This window comes from Chionomys nivalis, chromosome 2 (assembly GCF_950005125.1).
Source record: "Chionomys nivalis chromosome 2, mChiNiv1.1, whole genome shotgun sequence".
NCBI lineage: Eukaryota > Metazoa > Chordata > Mammalia > Rodentia > Cricetidae > Chionomys > Chionomys nivalis.
Window position 1 is genome coordinate 24,105,503 of NC_080087.1, and position 20,075 is coordinate 24,125,577.

General features: G+C 38.6%; 1 protein-coding gene across 5 annotated transcripts in view; it reads right to left on the reverse strand.

The window, feature by feature from the left end:
- Positions 1-20,075, reverse strand: part of Utrn (utrophin) — a 528,929-nt gene that overhangs the window by 43,491 nt on the left and 465,363 nt on the right. For all 5 annotated transcript variants that reach the window (XM_057761785.1, XM_057761787.1, XM_057761786.1 and 2 more), the window contains 4 exons: positions 18,272-18,357; positions 14,404-14,561; positions 9,228-9,394; positions 5,723-5,834 (listed from right to left, as the gene is read on the reverse strand). In XM_057761785.1, the coding sequence (XP_057617768.1) occupies positions 5,723-5,834; positions 9,228-9,394; positions 14,404-14,561; positions 18,272-18,357 (523 nt within the window). The remainder of the gene's footprint in view (positions 1-5,722; positions 5,835-9,227; positions 9,395-14,403; positions 14,562-18,271; positions 18,358-20,075) is intronic.

A 20,075-nucleotide genomic window follows, 5' to 3' on the forward strand; every position in this document is an offset into this window, starting at 1 on the left:
CATTAGCTTTTATAAAGCTGAATGAAGAAATGATTACACATTTGGAATACACAATAGCAATGGGTAGTAAGAGCTGAAAATAATTTTCCGAGAAAAAAATTCCGCTCCATTTCCTCATGCAAATATTTGATTATCAGTATCATAAAATACTTTCATGAATCATGATAGCTAATTCATACACCATTAGTCTTCCTATAGCCAAACACAAACATTGTCATAAATAATAAGCTGATAGGTTGCTGAAACATTTGGGGAGTACTGAGGCCTCAAAATGGGGTTTACAAATTGTATTTTCCAGTAATAAAAACATCGAGAGAAGGGTAAAATGTGACCTTGTAGGAGAAACAGATGAGCCAGGGATCTGAATAGGCCATTTTCTTAGCCAGAAATGGAGATGGGTTGTGAGAACTGCAAGTACCAAGATGCTTATGGAAAGGTCACATCCATTTAAAACGCGGAATCACTTATAATCACTTTACTGGGAAAAATGAGCTTGTGTTTAAGCCCATTTTCTAAGACAGACATTAAGGGAATTTAGATATTGGGTGCAAGATGGATGGACCATTAAAAAAAAAAACAGTGTACTTAGAAAGAAGACTGCAGAATGAAAAAGTAAAAGATCTAAAGAATGCAGGTGAACAAAAAGAAAAGCAGTTAAGTCACGGCATACCACTCAATGCAAAAATATGACTCTAAGACTCACTTTACAAATATATCTAGGAACTTTATAAGAAGTTATAGGCTTAGTTCTGTGGTAGGTTGCTCGCCTACCATGCTCTGCAGTAGGCTGTTTGCCTAGGATGCATGGGGCTCTAGGTTTGATTCCCAGCACAAAGCAGGTAAAAAGAACACAAACTTATAGGCCAAGTGCAAAAACTAACCTAATAAAGCCAAGGATAGGATTGCTACGTAAGTTCAGGAAAGGCCAAATGATCTCCCAAAACTTGTCCTGGAAAAGGCACTCATCCAGGAAATTAAAGGGTAATTGGAATCCCAGAAATGGAAGAGTCACTTGGAAAGGACGACATAACAGAAATAGTTTGGGATTACTCAGAGTGGTGGTCCTCAATCTTCCTAATGCTGTGAGCTTTTAATACAGTTCCTCATGTTGTGGTAACCCTCAAGCATGAAATTATTTTTGTTACTACTTTATAATTGCAATTTTACTGTTGTTATGAATTGCAATGTAAATATCTGTGTTTTCCGATGATCTTAGGTGATCCCTGTGAACAGGGTCATCCAACTCCCCAGTGGGGTCACAACCCACAGGCTGAGAATCACTGACTTAGAGTTTAGTTTCATTTTGTTTTATTCCACATTGGTAATAGGAGCTAGGAGCTCATACCCTCAGTGATTGCAAGCAGTCTTCTATTGCCCAGTGATTATTAAAAGTGTATTGGTTTCAAATTGTTTGGGAATGCTAAAAACTATTAGAAATGATTGTATGAATGGGAATAAAAACAGCAATTCTATATCAATACTCTAACCTCATCCACTTATTTCGATTTTTTTGCATTTACTATTAGAGCTTTATAATCGGTTCTCTGAATTTCTATCTGTTATCATTTAAATATTAACATTATCTTTCTTCCCAATCTAAATTCCTTACAAGAATTTGAATGGTGTCCTGTTGTAACCTGACTCTGCTTTCATCAAGCCTTTGCTGTGCCTTGAGAGGAGAAGAGATTCAGTGGACAGAAGCCAACGAGCGAGCGAGCGAGCAAACGAGCAAGCAATCCCATGCTCAGAAGATTCCCCAACTTTATTCAATGGTCCTTCATTGTCATTTGAAAATTCTTGGTAATCTTTGAACAGGGGACCTCACCTTTTCCTTTGGGTACGTCATCTATGGACTAAGTGTGTCTTGCTGTGCCTCGTTTGAGGGACATGCTCCACTTTGGTTCTAAACCTCCCTGTCAGCCTCATGGGCACTGTGAGAGGACACTGAGGATGGCGCTTCTTCCTTCTGCGATGTCTGATGTTTCTCTACCTCTACTGTTTGCATGGCTGCCGAGTCTCTTCACACCTTCACGTTCAACTCCAAGGTCGGCTTCTCAAGCAGGACCTGGCTCGCCTTGTCTGAAATGGCTCCCCTCATCATTCTGTCGCCCTATCCTGCTTTTCAAAGTCACTTGCTACATCCTCAGGCATCGCATTTCTTTGTTGTTTCCTTGCTCAGTATCACAGATCCCCTCCTCAGTATCAAAGATGCGCGTCGGTAATCTTACCTTTCCTGGGAGCAGATGACAAACCCTTAGAACTGATGCTAGACACCGATTCTCTCTCCTTGAATTAGCTACAGCTAGGGCTCTTAGCCTTCTGCCCCGTTGAGCTTACAACTATAACCCCATTCAAACGGTTCATTCTCGGTTCAAATTACTCCATACACCCACCCCGCCCTCTTTTAAAAGAACTAAACAAGCATTACCTTAGTTTCTTATAGCTCAAGGCTGCCTACTTCTTACGGCCCCCACCCCCAGCGTCACTTAAAAGCATATCTACCTGGACGGAACTATGCTGCTCAAGAAATTCACTGTTGGTTCCAACTTAAAGCGGAAGACAAGCCCTGACCATGCCTAGACGGAGGACTCTGAATCTCTGCTCTGGCCCTGAGATGAATATGAACTCTCTTGGGAACAGTGAAAGCCATTTCTCCAAAAGGTGATTATCAGGCAAGAAGGGACCGAGTCTCCCACTCTAAGCACACTTAGCTCACTTCTCTAACTGCAGACCCAGCTGGTCTCAGCCATCACACTGGCTGCTTTTTGTCACCTTTCCCTTGTCTTCTACTTAGCCTCACTTCCTGTTCCTTTCTCTCTGTTAACACACTCAGTGACTTCTGGGCACTAAGTGTCTACACATACCATTTACACATGCATATGGAGTATCTACTAGATTCTGTCTGGACCACTTCAGCTAGCACCCAGCTCATTTGATAATAATGCCTGACATATAGTAAGAATTCAATATTAGTTGGTTTAGTAAATAAACTAATAACTGTAATAAATGATACTTTCTAAACACCCTTGGGAACAGTAGTTTCCTATTAATCTTAGGGTTAGGCATCAAGAATATTTCACCCACTATAATTCAGCAACATTTTCTAGAAATTTCCTGTCCACATATAAGAATCTCTATTTATTTAAAATAAAACACTAAGAATGGTAGAATTATATGTGTATATTTTATATGTGTTATGATCTGCTAGCCTGACCTGTCACCTGGGTACCTTGTCCCTTTAAGAGACAAACCCCACCCACTTACCCCCCCCCACCAAGGCAAGTGGATCTCTCTCTTTCTGTTTCTCTTCTGAGGAGGCAACTACTGCCTCTTTCTCCCCACCTTCTTTCCTTCCCTTTCCCTTTCTCTTCTATAACCCACTAAATAATCTCTATACCCAAACTCTCTCTCTGCATGGCGTATCTATCTCTCCCCAACTGTGGTCTCCCACCAGCCAAGGGAACCAGCCCAGCCAAGGCCTCAGAGGCCTCAGGGGTGGCCTCCGGTGACCCTCTGGAGCCTTGGGTGGCCCACTGCTGCCCCTTGTGAGACTGCTATCTCATGGGACCGGCCTTCTCTACCACCATATTATTAAAAAAAGAATAATGATATGTACAGCTCCCTTTACATAGATTTATGATCCAAAAAGTAACTTAATTCTCTAAAGAAAATATACGACTCTATAAGTAAACTTAGGCGTGACTTTTGAAGGAACCTAAGGAATAACCCTGATAGAAAAGGAGTATGATCTCAGGACAGAGCAGCTCTAGGTCAAAGAAAGCACAATAGCTGTATCCAAAGCTTCAGGGGCTATGGCAAGATGGACACATTAGCAACTGTGGCAATATCCTACGGTGACAGAGACCTCTTTTGGAATAGGATGTGGGGATCAAGTACTTTGGCCTTGAGGATACTCATATCCATTGACCTAGACCACCACTTCCAGTCATTTACTCAATGGAGATGCAATTTATATCACACATATAAAGTGCTGCCTTCTCAGCAATGCTTTTAAATGTTGCTAGCAACACTAGACCTAAATTTCAAAAGTGATTAGCCCAATTACAGTAATTCATTCAATTAATACTCTGTGATGGGAAGCTATTGTCTAAGGTAAAATGGGGGACAGCTATTATCTACAAAGTCAAATGGAAAACTTGGGATAAAAAATATATTAACAGGAAGCATGGTAGTTCGTGTCTTGAATCTTGGATTTTTTGAAGTAGAAAGCAGATGTGGGTGGATCTTTTTATATACTGGAGCAAACCAGTCCAATATACATGGTAAGCTCTAGGCCAGCCAGAGCTGCATAGTGTTTTTTAGAAAAAATTAAGCCAAAGCAAATTTACATATATATGCAGATTTTTATAAAATTCGAACATGTACCTGAAATGAACCTATCCTATAATCATACTGATGAATATCTTGCATATCGCCATAGAACCTTCATCTAGCGATGGATGGAGATAGAGCCAGAGACCCACACTGGAGCACCGGACTGAGCTCCCAAGGTTATAATGAGGAGCAGAAGGAGAGAGAACATGAACAAGGAAGTCAGGACCATGAGGGGTGCACCCAACCACTGAGACAGTGGGGCCGATCTATTGGGAGCTCACCAAGGTCAGCTGGACTGCTACTGAAAAAACATGGGATAAAACCGGACTCTCGGAATGTGGCGGACAATGAGAACTGACGAGAGGCCAAGGAGAATGGCACAGGAACTTTCAACTGGCGATAGATCGAGAGAGAGACAGAGACCCAAATTGGAGCAACGGTCTGAGCTCTTAAGGTCCAAATGAGGAGCAGAAGGAGGGAGAACATGAGCAAGGAAATCAGGACCACGAGGCGTGCACCCACCCACTGTGACAGTGGAACTGATCTATTGGGAGCTCTTCAAGGCCAGCTGGACTGGGACTGAATAAGCATGGGTTGAAACTGGACTCTCTGAACATGGCAGACAATGAAGGCTGATGAGAAGCCAAGGGCAATGGCACTAGGTTTCGATCCTAATACATGAACTGGCTTTGTGGGAGCTTAGCCTGTTTGGATGCTCACCTTCCTGGGCCTGGATGGAAGTGGGAGGACCTTGGTCTTCCTGTAGGGCAGGGAATTTGGTCTGCTCTTCAGTATAGAGAGGGAGGGGAAATGGACTGGGGGGAGGAGAAGAGGAGTGGGGATGGGGGAGGGGAGTGGGGGGAGGGGGCAATGTGTGGGAAATGGGAAACGGGGAGCAGTTGGAAATTTTAATTAAAAAAGAATAAAAAAAATGGAAAAAAAATTCGAACATGTAAAGAGATTAGAAGGTAATTTGTTTAGAAAGTAAACCTATGAATATTTTTGATTTCTCTATTTTTTGTTTTGATAACGTGCAAGTTTCTTTTAGAAAACATGAAAACATCCCTTAAAAGTCTAAAAGAACCACAGCTGTTTTCAGCAAATAATTTCATTTTCAACACAAGCAAGTTAGTATCAGTTTCTTTAACTTGTTTAAAAAGAAGTCTAAAACCAAAACACCTACTTATAAAGTCAATAAATTACAACTGGAGTAATGCAGAAATTTTCTTAACTAATTCAACACATGAAGAACACATACTTCAAAGGAAAGAAAACAACAAAAAATTACAACCAGACATTCTTTCAAGAGGTTTTAAAAAAAAGTCAAGTAAAAATAAAATGGATAAAACGCCATCCCTGGTCAATTGGTTCAAAGCTCTGAACTCACCGGTATACAGTATTCCACCATTGGATAATGTAATTTGTGGCCCTTTGCTGTTCTTCCCGAGAAAAAGCAACTCTGGCAGACGTCATAGTTAAAATGCTTTAGGCTTCTATACCTGTGGTAAAGAAAAGAGTGGCCGTCACTCCTGTTACTTAATCTAAATTCAAAAAAGAGCGCCATTGGTTCAAATCAACAGTTCATTACCACAAATAGAAAATTTTGTATCTCACCATCAATTTAGAAGTGACAATTCATTCTTTAATGATTGGGGATGAAGAAGAACATTTTTAGAATTTATTTATTTATTGAAAAGGGTCCCATAAAGTGGAGGAAGTAGAGACTTGGCTCATAAGCTGTTTTATGATTTTTGATTCAAAATTCTTTCTTTATTCCCGAGAATGGCATGCAGGCATGCAATGACATATGGCAAACAAATGCAAGTGTGTCTTAAGAGTCTCAAACATGCTTGCAAATGTTTACACATGATGAGAAGGTCAAATATCAACGTCAGAACATTCTGCATGATATCTGAATGTGGACAGAATATGACAGAGAATGTTATGAAAATGAGTTGGATAATTTTAATATACCAATTAGATTACAGGTAAGAAATGAATATAAAATTCCATCACAAGAGCATTCATTTTTACAATGAAATTTTTTAGGTTTTGTTTAAAATAGCCATTAGTTTAAAAAAAAAAGAGGAGGAAATACCCTGTAGGTGGCTGAAGAAAGCATTGGCTGCTCTTCCAGGTGAGGACCTAGGTTTGATTCCCAGTACCCACATGGCAGCTCACAACTCTCTCTAACTCTAGATCCAGGACTTCTGACACTCTCATACAAACATACATGAAGGCAAAACACCAATGTATAAAAATAAAAATAAATTAAATAAATACCCTGTAACCAGGGACATGTTAAATAAAATCCTGATTATTAATTACATAATCTTGAAAGAAATAGTGTTTCAAGCTCCTCATAGAAAAAAAAACAAAAACACTGTACATTGATGTCTGTTTGCAGAACCAACACTCTTAATTTTCCACTTCTAAGGGGTCCAAATGGAAAACATCCCCCAAATTTTCCAGTCAGGTAAGATGGCTGGTGGGACTACAAGATATAAATTATAGCTGTATTTATTGGGGGAAATATACATGCTAAAACTAGAAGAGTCAGAATGTAAAAATAATATAAAGGTTATGCCAGGCTGGTATTATAAACTATTAAGTGATGAAGGGTTTTTAAAAGGACATGAAAAACCATTTGAAAGTTATCTGGAGACAGTCTACTTCTACCAGCTGTGTTACGTCCTGGCTTGACATATCCCTTATACTAATATCTTTCTACCTATTGGCATAGTTTGACAAATATGACTGACATCGCCTTAGTTTAGTGGGATCTTGTTTCGTGCTGATAGCTCTTCCTTTTTCTTCATCAGTGAGACACTCTTACACTCTCAGCACATTTTAGCAATGTGCTCTGCTAAAAATACGATTTCTCAGTCTTGCTTGCTGATGGTGGTAAGCAGGGCAATCTAGGATGAGGTCTTGGGCCAGGGTTCCCATTGGGATATTAAGGGACTGACGCAACGGGGAAGAAGAACACTCATTTTCTCTCCTTGCTAAAGATGGAAGTGACATCCAGGAGAACCAATTTGCTGGTATGAGGTCACTGTGAAAATGCAAGTCACCAGTCTTGGGTTGTCTATCTTTGTACTATGTTTACATGAGAGGAAATGAGGTCTCTTGTTTTTTTATTTATGTGGCTGTTGAGTAGCTGTGTGCAATTTTAGCTGAAACCATTCTCAGCTTGGTAAACACCCTATAGATCTAAAATTTCATTAAAATTCCAATTGGGGGGGTTGGAGAGATAGCTCAGCAGTAAAGAGCATTGATTGCCCTTCTAGAGGACATGGGTTCGATTCCCAGCACCCATTTCGTGGCTAACAACCATCTGTAACTCCTGCTCTGGGGAGACAACACCCTCTTCAGGCCTCCATGGGCATTTCATGCACATGGTACACATACGTGTAGGCAATAAAATGCACATAAAATAAATAAATTGAGAAAAAATTAAATTCAATTTGAAAGTAATTAGTAGAAAATTCTAGCAGTTTCACAAAAGTTCAATATACAGGAGCTGCAGAGATGGCTCAGTGGGCAAGAGTGCTGGCTGCTCTTCCAAAGATTCTAAATTTGGTCCCCAGCACTCATGATGGATGGCTTATAACCAAATGTAACTCCAGCTCCAAAGGATCTGACACCCTCTTCCGGCCTCCATGGCCCTACTCACAAATGGGCACATACACATATAAACACACAAACAAAAATAGATCTTACAGTTGCTCACACATGCATACTTCTCCTGTCTCCACTTTACAGAAATTTCAATGTTGCTTGTATTCTTCGTGTATTGCTGCATCAGGCTGACCATAACTAATAATGTTATGAGCAATAATAAAAAGAGCTTGGTGTTTTCTGTGTAAAGCATGTACTACTCTAGACACTTACGTAGTAACTATTCCTAAGAGAAATCAGAAACCTCAGGAAGAGAACGTAGTATAATCTAGAAGGTCTAATGTATACTTACCGACAAGAGGATGTGGAAGAACCAGGATTCACAAACATTCAACCTTATGACAAACATGGTGCACAGGCCCTACATGGTCTCCTCTAGGAGACCTTGACTCAATGAGAACACTACAAGATGGACTGGGCCATGCAGTGACTGGCTCAGCCAAGCATGAGGATCTGAGTTCAGATCCTTAAGAACCCATATAAAAATGCTGGGCTTAGTAGCATGCATCTGTCATCAGAGTACTGGGGACATGGAGACAGGAAGACACCTGGAATTTGCTATTCAGCTGAGCTGAATTCCAGGTTCAGTAAGTGCTCTATATAAAAAATAAATTGGAGAGTGACGGAGGAAGATGAAGATACTTGACATCAACCTCTGGTCTCCATATACAAGCACAGACATCCTGGAGCATGTATGTACATGCACACACAGAGGAAAAGGTGGGGGATGGAGGGAGAGAGAATATACTTCATCAGCACTAATAATGGGCAGGTGTAAAGGAAGACTGATCACAACAAACTTAGCAGAAGTGACATGGAGTTATCAGTTCATATTTTACACGCTGCTCCCATCTTACTAAGTTTGATCCCAAGCAACATGGAACAACCAAGAAATTTGACCAAAACTATGTGTATATAATCCACAATGCAGTTATCCTGCATGAAAATTCCTATGGCCTCGGTAAAAAGATATTCATAAAAAATTCTCGATTCTGGACTAAAGCATTATTAATAACTATAAGAACAAAAATAAGTTTGCATATAGATGATGTGAACGAATGTCACTTGAGAAGGATGGACAATGCTGAGCATCGAATGTACTCAAGAGGAAAACCAACAAGCAGGAAATGGAGAGGGATGAGAAGCATACCAAAAGACCACACAAGGAGAACAGAAACCATGGAGTCGGGGTTTCTCTTATCGCATCTCACCTGAACCCAACAATTGGACACTCTTTGCAGATGTTGCACTTGGCCTGATGCTTTGCAGTCTCCGCAGCTGCCACGCGATGCAGAACCGGCAACCACACCATGGACTGAGGTTCTAAATGCATCCAGTCTATAAACTCCTTCACACTGATCTCTGGCTTGTTGTTATTCTGGGGGAGAGACAGAAAGTGAAGAACAGCTTTTCAGGGAAGCTGCAGCAAGTGCTGCTGCTGTAAATCTGCACAAGAGAAAAGTCATGTGACTCTAATTCAGTGATGTCACAAATAGGCTCTTCAAAGTAACATAATTTTAGAAACTAAAATCAGAAAACTGCAGAGAGAAAAAAGGAGTTATTGACACATAAAAGAGGGAGGGGAACCATTTCTTAATGCTCACATTTTATTTTTTATTTGTGTGTTTTTAATGTGCATACCCACAGGTACACTTTCATGTATATTTACATGCACTCAGAGGTCAGTGGTCAATCTGTCCACCTTGCTTTTGAGACAGGGTCTCTCATTAGCCTGCAGTTTATGGGTAGGTTAGAATATCTGGTCATTGTGTACCAAGGATGTTAACTAGGTGGTGTACTAGCCCTTATCCTCTCCATTTTAGTCCTAACATTCATACCTCTCCTACACACCTCAAAACAACGAGCACTTACCTTCCGCCCAATCACACAAACAATATACTGAGTCCTAGTTTCCTGTCTCTCCCTCCTTGATGCTGGGATTATAAGCATGTGCCCTATGCTACTGCACCAGACTTAAGTGGGTTATGGGGATACATCTCAGGTCCTCATGCTTACACAGCCAGCATGTTACAATTGAGCCATGTACATAGCCTTTCAATGCTAAAATTAGAGAAAAAGGAAGCAAAGAAACAAACAAAAACAACAATAATAAAAATAGACAATTCCAGGTAATCTTCCACATACATCCTTTAATTCTGTAAAACTCATTTATCTAAGACAGTAAACACATGAAGGTGAGGACTCACTGATAACCCAACAAGGGGAAGGCATTTACAAATGCTGAGTAAAGGAAGTTGTTGCTGTGTCATGCCCCTGTTCTGTCAAACCATCACACTAGAGGCTAGCTGGTACAAATACACTTCATAGGCTATCCAAGGTTATCAAGATATATCTCAAGCCTTCCTCAAGTCCTAACATTTGTGCCTGAGAGCAGGGGTAAATTTCACCAAGTGCCTCTTCCTATTGTGGTTGATGTCATTCTGTGCACTGACATATATACATATAAATCATATATAAAAAGCCTTTCAATAATAAAAAAATAATAATAAAAAATGTAGTATTTTTTCTTTCTAAAGTAAGAAAGAGATCCATTATAAAATGTAATAACCCATGACACTGATTCTCCTCAAAGATACAATGTGAGCATTTTTTCTCAGCAGTGATAAATCATTGGCTATGCTTTGGAAAAATATCTGTAGGCTTCTAACTTTATGCATATGGATGATATCAGTAGCATTTATAAATGTGCTTATGCACAGTAAGCATTTAAAAAAGAAAGTGCACCTCTTGCCCAGGTGAAAATTAGCAACTCAGATCACGGAAAACTTAGTACATGACTCTTTGTGTATATGTGTGTACTTTTTTGAGTAAGATGGCTGTTTTTGTAATACCTTCATATTAAATGATTTTCCCAACAGAGAATATTGAAATATTTTTATTCATTCAATAAGCAAACATGTATTAAAGTCAATATAATGTTCAATGTATTATGAAGGGAAACCATCAGATGTTTATGTTCTTCTGACATATAAGGGGCAAGCTGCTCTTCCACCAATGCTGAGGGATAATTGCTCTAGTATACTATAAAGATTTGTCATATGTATTGGTCTAATAAAATGCTGATTGGCCAGTATCTAGACAGGAAGTATAGTTGGGGCAACAAGACTAAGACAATTCTAAGAAGAAGAAAGGCAGAGACTCAGTTACCAGCCAGACTTCTGGGAAGAGGAAAGGCAGAGAGTTAGTCACTAGCCAGATGCAGAAGAAACAAGATGAGAATGTCTTACTGAGAAGGAGTACCAAGCCATGTGGCTAAATATAGACAAAAAATAATGGGTTAATTTAAGATGTAAGAGCTAGTTAATAATAAGCCTGAGCTAACAGGCCAAACAGATAATTAATATGAGCTTCTGTGTGTTTCTTTGGAACTGAACATCTGTAGGACTGGGTGGTATGGAAACTTATGTATACAAATGGTGCCCAATGTGGGGCTCAAACCCAAGACCTTGAGATTAAGAGTCTCATGCTCTACTGACTGAGCTAGTGGATATGATGGGATAAAAGGGTAGAATTTACTTTGAAAGAAAAAAGGAATGATATAGCTACCATAAGATAAATAGGTAGACTATTGAATCTACTTTTAGAAAGCAACTACTAGTTTTAAATGTTTTACCCTGAATTGGACTTTTGTATATTGTATATGAATTCTTTATTGATACAAATTTGAGATTAATTCTGTTAGGATATACTGAACATACATTTATACCCCTGTTCAAAGTATTATACCTATACAACTCATTTAACAATGTAATTCAAATTTCTAGTCCATGAAAATTATTACTACCAACTGTTAAGGACAATGAAGAGATGCAGGTTAGTAGTTAATCATGTAATATAATCAAACTTGTAGTCACTTTAGGTATGTTTTCAAGATCAAACAGATATATTTTAAATAGACAAGTCATCCTTAAACACTTCAGAGATCTACAGAATATGGCATTTAAGATATTTTAATAACATAGATTCTTTTTTCTTTTTTATGACAATGAGACATTTCTGTTCCTGGTAGTACTTCAGAGAAGATGACGGGCACTGAAGAAACTCCACACGGAATTTTCTTTCTTTATGGCAAAGTAAGCTACTGGGCAAGAAAGTACACTTATCTCAACTGCTGACAGTATGCTGTCCTAATGGAAAAAGCAGGACACAAAAAAGAGTGACTGCCTAACTTTGCTCAGACACGGTGGGACAGTCCTTCAAAAACCCTGCTTTGCACTGTTTGTCATAGCAAGAACCTGGAAACAACCTAAATGCCCCTTGACCAAAGAATGGATAAGGAAAATGTGGTATATTTAAACAATAAAGTACTACAGAAAAAAAAAGATGTCTTGAAATTTGCAGGCAAATGCATAGAGCTAGAAAACATAATATTGAATGAGGTAACCTAGACCCAGAAAGACAATTAACATGTATCACTCATAAGTGGTTTTTAAACACAAAGCAAAGAAAAACAGCTGACAAATCACAATCTCAGAGAACCTAGACAACAATGAGGACCCTAAGAGAGACATACATGGATCTAATCTACATGGGAAGAAGTAAAAGACAAAATCTCCTGATTGGAAGGATGGGAACCATGGAGAGGGTTGAAGGGGAGGGGAGAGGCAGAGAAGGGAGCAGAGAAAAATATAGAGCTCAATAAAATCAATAAAAAAGGAAAGAAAAACCCTGCTTCATAGAAAAGTCTGTCAGATATTATAGGCCTATAGGCAAAGATGGATGCCCCAACATTACAGACAAATTTTGGGTGACTGTTCAGGCAGTCAGCTGTTTATGTCCTTTCTCAAAATGTTTTGAAGTCACTTGCTTGCACTTCTTGCTTACTCAGTTAATATTATTTACTTCTTGAGTCTCTGAGGTAGCTGAAGACTAGATAGTTATAGTTTCATTGTATGTGAGACTCAGAAAAGAATTTCCCTTAAGCAATGTAAAGTATATAAGGTTGAGAGATATCAAAAGATAGCTTTGGATGGTAATTCAAGTTATGATAGAAAGTAAATTAGGTACAAGACTTTGGACTCACCAAGATAAGATAGAGTCAGAGCATTTTTCTCCAAATTTATCAAGTTCAAAGGGACTAGATATTGCTGATATATTTATTACCTGTATATATTGTATATAGTTACTATACTTATTGCATACTTTTTCTTAAATTATAGTCTTTTTAATTTTTTTAATATTTTAGACAAAAGGGGAAATATAGTGATATTTTATTTATGTTTTATAAATAAAACTTGCCTAAAGACCAGGAAGTAAAACTAAGCCACTAGAGGCCAGGCAGTGGTATCACATACCTTTAATTCAAGGTTTTGGGAGACAGAGGCAGATGGATCTCTGTGAGTTGAAGACCACCCTGGACTACACAAGATCAATGCAGAAATAGGCTCACACCTTTAATCCCAGCATTAGGGAGTCACACACCCCTAATCCTAGCACTAAAGAGGAATATAAATTGGGATGAAACAGGAACTCATTCTTATTCAGTCTGAGGATTTCTTAGAGGTAAGAGTTCTCCAGTGGCTTAGCTGCTTTGCTTTTCTGTTCTTGAGGTTGAACCCCAATATCTGTCTCTGGGATTTTATTATTCATACTACACACCAACAGGCAAGTGTTGTCAGAATTTCTCCACTCGGCACGTGTCAAATCTGCTGGAAATGTGATTTTCAGGTTCTCAGTCTCTAGAACTGAGGAATTAATTTCTGTTATTCATAGGCCATCCAGCTTGTATATAGCAGTCTAAGACTAGATATAAGGTATGTGATAGGCACAGTTTTTGTCTTCATGAAGCTTAGGTTGTGCGAGGAAGAGGCAATACTAAACAACTAATCACACAACTCAGTATGATGTCACACTGGAGTGAGCAGAAAGAGGGAGAGGACATGAAAGTAGGGAGAATACCCTCATCTGATAGGGTTTGAGGGGGACATTCTGAGGACTCAAGAGCTAAGTCAACATGTCAAAACAGAACAGGACACATGGGAGAGGAGAGCGTGTCTACAGAAGAGGAGGGTATTCCAGACAGAAGAAACATTCAGACACAGAAGGGTGTAGAAGCAGGGCCAAGGAATGAAATGAGTGTGCTGGAAAGCTGAGAACAAGGGGATGAGTGACAATAAATGAGGACAGAGCTGGGGGCATTGGAATTCAGACATCACACTTCAGTTTAGACTTCCTGAAAAAGACAGATCTATGCAAGCTTTACTCTTTGAATCAAACATGCCTTAAGAAAGAAAATAGCAGCTAAAAATGACTGGTACCCCAAACCTCCACTATTTGATTCTAGCACAATGAACTGATTTGCTTTTTGGAAACATCTTTAAGTCCTTTTCTCATAACATCCCACACACCCTTGATGCTCATGCTTACCTGCTGGAAGCAGCTTCGAACACTGGGCTCAATGTTACTGCCCCCAAAGGCTGCTACTTCCCCCAGCTGCCGAGGGATCTGAATGGCATCATGAAGAAGCAAGCCAAGCTGCCGCTGGTCACACATCTCTGTTGGCCCTGCCACCTCCTTAAAGAGACCTACAAAGAGGGAGAACAAGACGTTACTGTCTATCTTACTCAAAGTGTGGCCTTATTTAAAGCATATCTTTGATGATATGGATTGAACTATGTGAACTTGAAAACAAAAAAAAATGTGAAGGGACATGATTCAGATCAGATTATTGATAAGTTTGAAATCTCTTAATCTGCTATCTGCAATCAGAACTATAAGTGTCATATGTCTATGAATGAGCTGATTATCATTTGTCAATACACATAATCAGAAGTATTGTTTTAAACACTACAAGTAAATGTACATCGGTTAGTTTTATGGTCTCTGTAAGATATTCCTTAGGGAAGAGGATGAGGAAAAACAAAGCTTCTCTCATGATTTGTTAAAGGACATAGTTTATAAAGTATACCTTTACATTTATCAATTGATTTATCAACTTTTGTGTTCACTCAGAAATTTAATATTCTATGAATATGTTTCATCTTCTTTTCAGTATATCTATGTTCATATCTACTTCATATTGTAAATATAAAAATGTAAGGAGCTTTAGCTTTTCATTCTGGGAATTTATTAGCTACATAAATTATTTTTTGTCTATGTAATGAAACAATTTTTCAATATTAAGAATTAAAAATGTTTGTTATCGTTTGTCATCTTTATGCTTAAACAAAAACACTAGTTTGTTTCCTAAGTTTCTTAAATCGACAACATAAACCCCTTTCCCAGGATATTTATCTTAGATCCACTATTGGTAACATTTTGAGGATCACAATTATTATAAGATTCCCATTCAAGAAGCTAATGTAGTAAAGGAATTTACTTTTTCAACAGGGAAACACAGCTAATTAAAAACAATCCCCTCTGTCACAGAAATTGACACCTTTGAGAGGCATTTTCAAGTTTAATGGCTCAAAAGACATGCTATCTAAATGCTCTTCATATGGTGCTAAGAATAGAAGAAAGAGGGATAAATACTTAGGAGGGTCCACAAAACTATTTTCAAACAATACTTGATAAGTTAGCAGGAGATAAAATGTCATTCTCCTCTTGTCAAAGGGGAAGGAGGCCAGCTTTAACAGCATCAACAGTGTAGTTCCAAACTGAAGCATACTGAGTGATATTGACAGAGTAATTATCATGACATATAGCTTCAATTATAAGCATACGAGAGGAAAGCAAATTCATTTGTGATAAACTTAATTATTGTTATCACTTGTTCACTTAGATTTTCTTAGAGATCAAATTGTTTCATTATTTAAAAAAGACTTCTGCACCCTTAAAACATTGGCCCAGAATTCTTATAACCATGTTTATTGTGCATCTATGAAGTGTGCATCGGTCTATACAGAGAAGTGCACATTGGTAAGAGGATCAAATCTGCCCAATTGTCCTCCTTGGAGGCAGAAAGTTACGCTGCCATGGCACTAAGAAGGCGAGACTACTCACAGACGCTAGAGAAATGAGTATCATGAAGTACAGTTGTATGTTTTCATTATTCTAGTCAGACACAAAAAGCAGTGTGAGGACGTGAGAATGGGCCACACATGTTGTTTAATTTAATAAACAACAACTAAGAGACATACTTGAATAAATCGACCCAGAGGAGGTGCAAAGAGCTCTCCGGAAAATGCTTGGTGACCGTGTTTCTGCTGAAGTCAGCAAGCTCTTAGCCATTTGCAAGAGGGCACATGGCATGCCAGAACCTACTCCACAGCCATTCCCATCAAGACACAAGTCATAGGCACCAGCAGCGAAAAGACTTCTGACTTCAGCCACCACAAAACCTGCTTTCATATGGATGGCGCTTGCCATTGAGTCTGAACAACAATTTGTCTTGAATATTAATTATCACACAAGAAGTAATCATGAAGAGATGTTCTCATAACACTGGGGAAATCAAGAGTGGAATCGGAGTTGCTAAGGATCTCAGTAGAAAAAGTAAAACTAAACCTCGGAACATTTCCAGAGCCTCAATATTGAGGCAAAGACATAGATTAAAGATTTAACCCAAGAGATTTCTTATTTAATTATGTCCTAAAATGGCATCCACCGTGCGTGGTTTATATTAAAAAGTAGGAACTTGCTAGACTTCCCTTCTTTTTGGGCTGTTGCTTCCCTGTCCAATCTGAGCATCTAGTGCTGTTTTGCAGAAAATGTAAATCTTGAGTCTGAATTTGCATTGATTTTAGTGTCCACTCAGCACTATGATGTAACTGCTACATTTAAAGCCCCAAGTCTTCCAGGAGCATATGAAAACCCCAAATCACAGATGATTAGAAAGAAAAAAATCTTTTCCTAATTTTGGAGCACTGATTTTTCAGTTATCATTTTAGAAATGCCAAGTTCTCAGCTTTGGATATCGTATCTTTTCCTGATAATGATGAAAACTCCAAAAGTTTTAAACAAAGGGTCACCACCCAAACTTTATGTAAGGCTTTCCTTTTTTCTCTCCAAGGCTTGCAAGACTCACGCACAATCATACACCCCCACCTCCTGATTCCACAGTAAGTTATGCTCTATGCAAATCTACATCACTTTCCTTAACATTTTTGTCAAATTATGTAAGAAAATCATGCCTTCGGGTTCTAGGCTTGGCACTCAAAATCAAACAATCTAACAGTTATCCCTAAAAATACATGATTTTGAATGCAGCATGCTTTTAGCGAAACAAAATTTAGCTAAGTAATATAATCAATAACCAAACCTTCATTTGGGGAAAAAGTTTATTTTCTTGATTCTGGGGCTTGATCCCAGCAGGTCTTGTGCATACTTAGCATGTGCTGAACCACTGAGTTATTAATAGAGCCCCTTACTCTCACTCCTTCCTTGTACCCAATCTTTTGTATTTTGATGTTTTCTTATTCATGAATTATCGTCCATCCTCTCTTCCAAATACACAGTTTTATCTGTACAGAATCATCTAGAAATGGGCTTGGCAGTAACAAGTTACTTATCTTTTGTGGACAAATTAAACTAAAAGATAGTTACCATGGTGATGAGTTTGGAGACACATGGGGATGGTGATCATTTAATTTGATCATTGCTCTCTTTGGCAACTTGCAATATATTATCTCAACTTCCTTTTAGTGTTACAATTGTTGACTTCATCTTTCACCCTCTGAAATACAGCTCAGTGCACCAGCAAACAGAAGTAACATTACTGTTGGCGAGAAATACTCAAGAGGACCAAGGTACCTACCTAACGACTCTTAGTCACTAAGTGGTAGAGGTGCAAATGCAGACCTCCCTTGCTTGACCATGTAAAGATTTATTTCAGTAGTTGAGAGTTAAAGGGGCCCCACTGGTTGACTGAATGACTAAAAACAATCAAAATAAAAATTAAAACCATTTATCCTGTCAAAAGTACAAAATATAACTATTTAGAAATAATGCTAGTAAAAGTTTAGTCCCTCTTACCTTTCTTTTCCTTCTCTTTTATTTCTTAAAGCATTGAACATAAACATAAGAAAAAAGAAAAAAAGGGGGGGTATTTGGAGTTATTTTAAAAAAAAACAGGTATAAAGATGTGACAGTGACATTATTCCTACTCCATCACGTCACCTGTGACCCTACATTTGAGAAGCTGATAAATTCTCAAATCACACAAACCTGACTCTCTTCGCCTGAACTGGGTTCTTAAAAATGGGAACTGGTATTGCAGCAAGCCACATAAAGCCAGTGCTCAGTGAATGGATATTATTACTGGAAGCATTATGCTACAGAAGGTCTTACATACATCTGTATTTTTCTTCTAGGAGGCCTTTGGAGAGAGACATCAGTCCAATCTTCAGGCTCTGCACTCTAATTTTTCCAGTCCGACCCCTGAAATTATAAAATGGGTTATATGCATTTAAAATATATATACTGGATGCTAAGAGTCACTTTCTTGAGAGAAAGCCACTGCAAAAGAAATGCAAGTTAAAGATACAACTTGTCTTTTAGTTTTAACAATTACTGTCAAACCTACACCACAACTTCAGGACAGAGTGTATCAATGGTCTTCAACTGAGTCCAGAAAAATACACTGAAGTCATTTTCCACACAAAATGCAGCACAAGAACATTAAAAGAATATAAAACAGTAAGCATATAGCCAGCACAATCTCACTTTCAAAAATACTATAAATAAAATATGTTGATTATAAATGCAAAATCAATATATACATAAGTTACATGGAATATGCATGCAACTTTATATAGCAAGAGAAGAATACTAATAAATTAAAACTCAAATGTTAAAAAACTATGTAGAAAATTATATACTGAAAGCTCAGAGTTTGTAAAACTTGAAAACTTGCTGTCCTCGTTTACTTTGATCTTTGTCAATGTAGTCTATAAATTACTGCAGTTTTAAGAGTGAATGATTTCAAACAGGCAGGTGTGAAATCTGTATTAGGGGAAGTATGAAGTTGTAATTAAAAATGGGATGTATTAATTAATCAGCACTAGGAAATTCTTTCACACTAAGCCAGTGAGACACCATTTCAATTTAACTTATGAATTGGCTAAAAGGCAGATTTATTTTATCTGTAAAAGCAGGGCTGTCTTTACTCCAGTGTCTATCAAAGTATTATTAAGCTGTTACACGAGAACTGGTCATGGTAGTAGATACTGGTGATGGGAAAAGCACCATAAAATTAGTAAGACACAATGATTTTTGCAGTAGAATAACACACAGTCCAATAAAAAGTCTTACTGCGATAGTAACTGTTTCATAATCTCCATCAGTTTTCAGTTTAGGTCCATACTCAAAATTTTCTTAGGGCAGTATTCAAGGCACACATAGAGTACACTTAAAAACCAACAAGCAAATGCTAACACTATCATATGGGCACATAAGATTGAGTGTGGTTATTTCAATGAGAAACGTCCCCGCGAGTATTTGATACAGGAACCTAGTTGATGGTGCTGTTGAGGTTTGGGAGGTGTGATGTTTGAGTGGGAATGTGCCCCATAGGCTCAGCTGTTTGAATTCTTGGTCCCTAATTGGATGTTTGGATAGGTTTAGGGGGTGCGGCCTCGCTGGAGGAGGTATGTTATTAAGTGTGGCTTTGAGGTTCCCCAGTACTCTCATTCTGCTTGCTGTTCCAGCCACCATACTGTATGCCACTTTCCCATGATGGCTATGAATTCTTGTGCCCTGGGAACTGCAAGCCCAAATAAACCCTTCCTTCTATAAGCTGCATTGATCATGGTGTTTCATCACAGCTATAGAAAAGGAACTAATAGACTTTCTAATCTATAGTATTTTAAAAGAGAGACAGTTCCGCAGTTAAAAGCACTGACTGCTCTTCTAGAGGTCCCAGCAACCACATGGTGGCTCACAACCACAGCTAATAAAGAAGTCAAAATCAAGGCCTGCAGTTGGATCTCAGTGGCAGAGTGCTTGCCTTGCATGGAGGAGGCTCTAAGTTCAACCACTAGTACTGGCCTCCTACTCCCACAACAAAGAGAAGTCTAGAGTCAGACACGAGATGTCACGGCAAAGGCCCGAGCAAAGGGACACAGGCATGGTTGGAAACACAGCCCCTCCAAAACTTA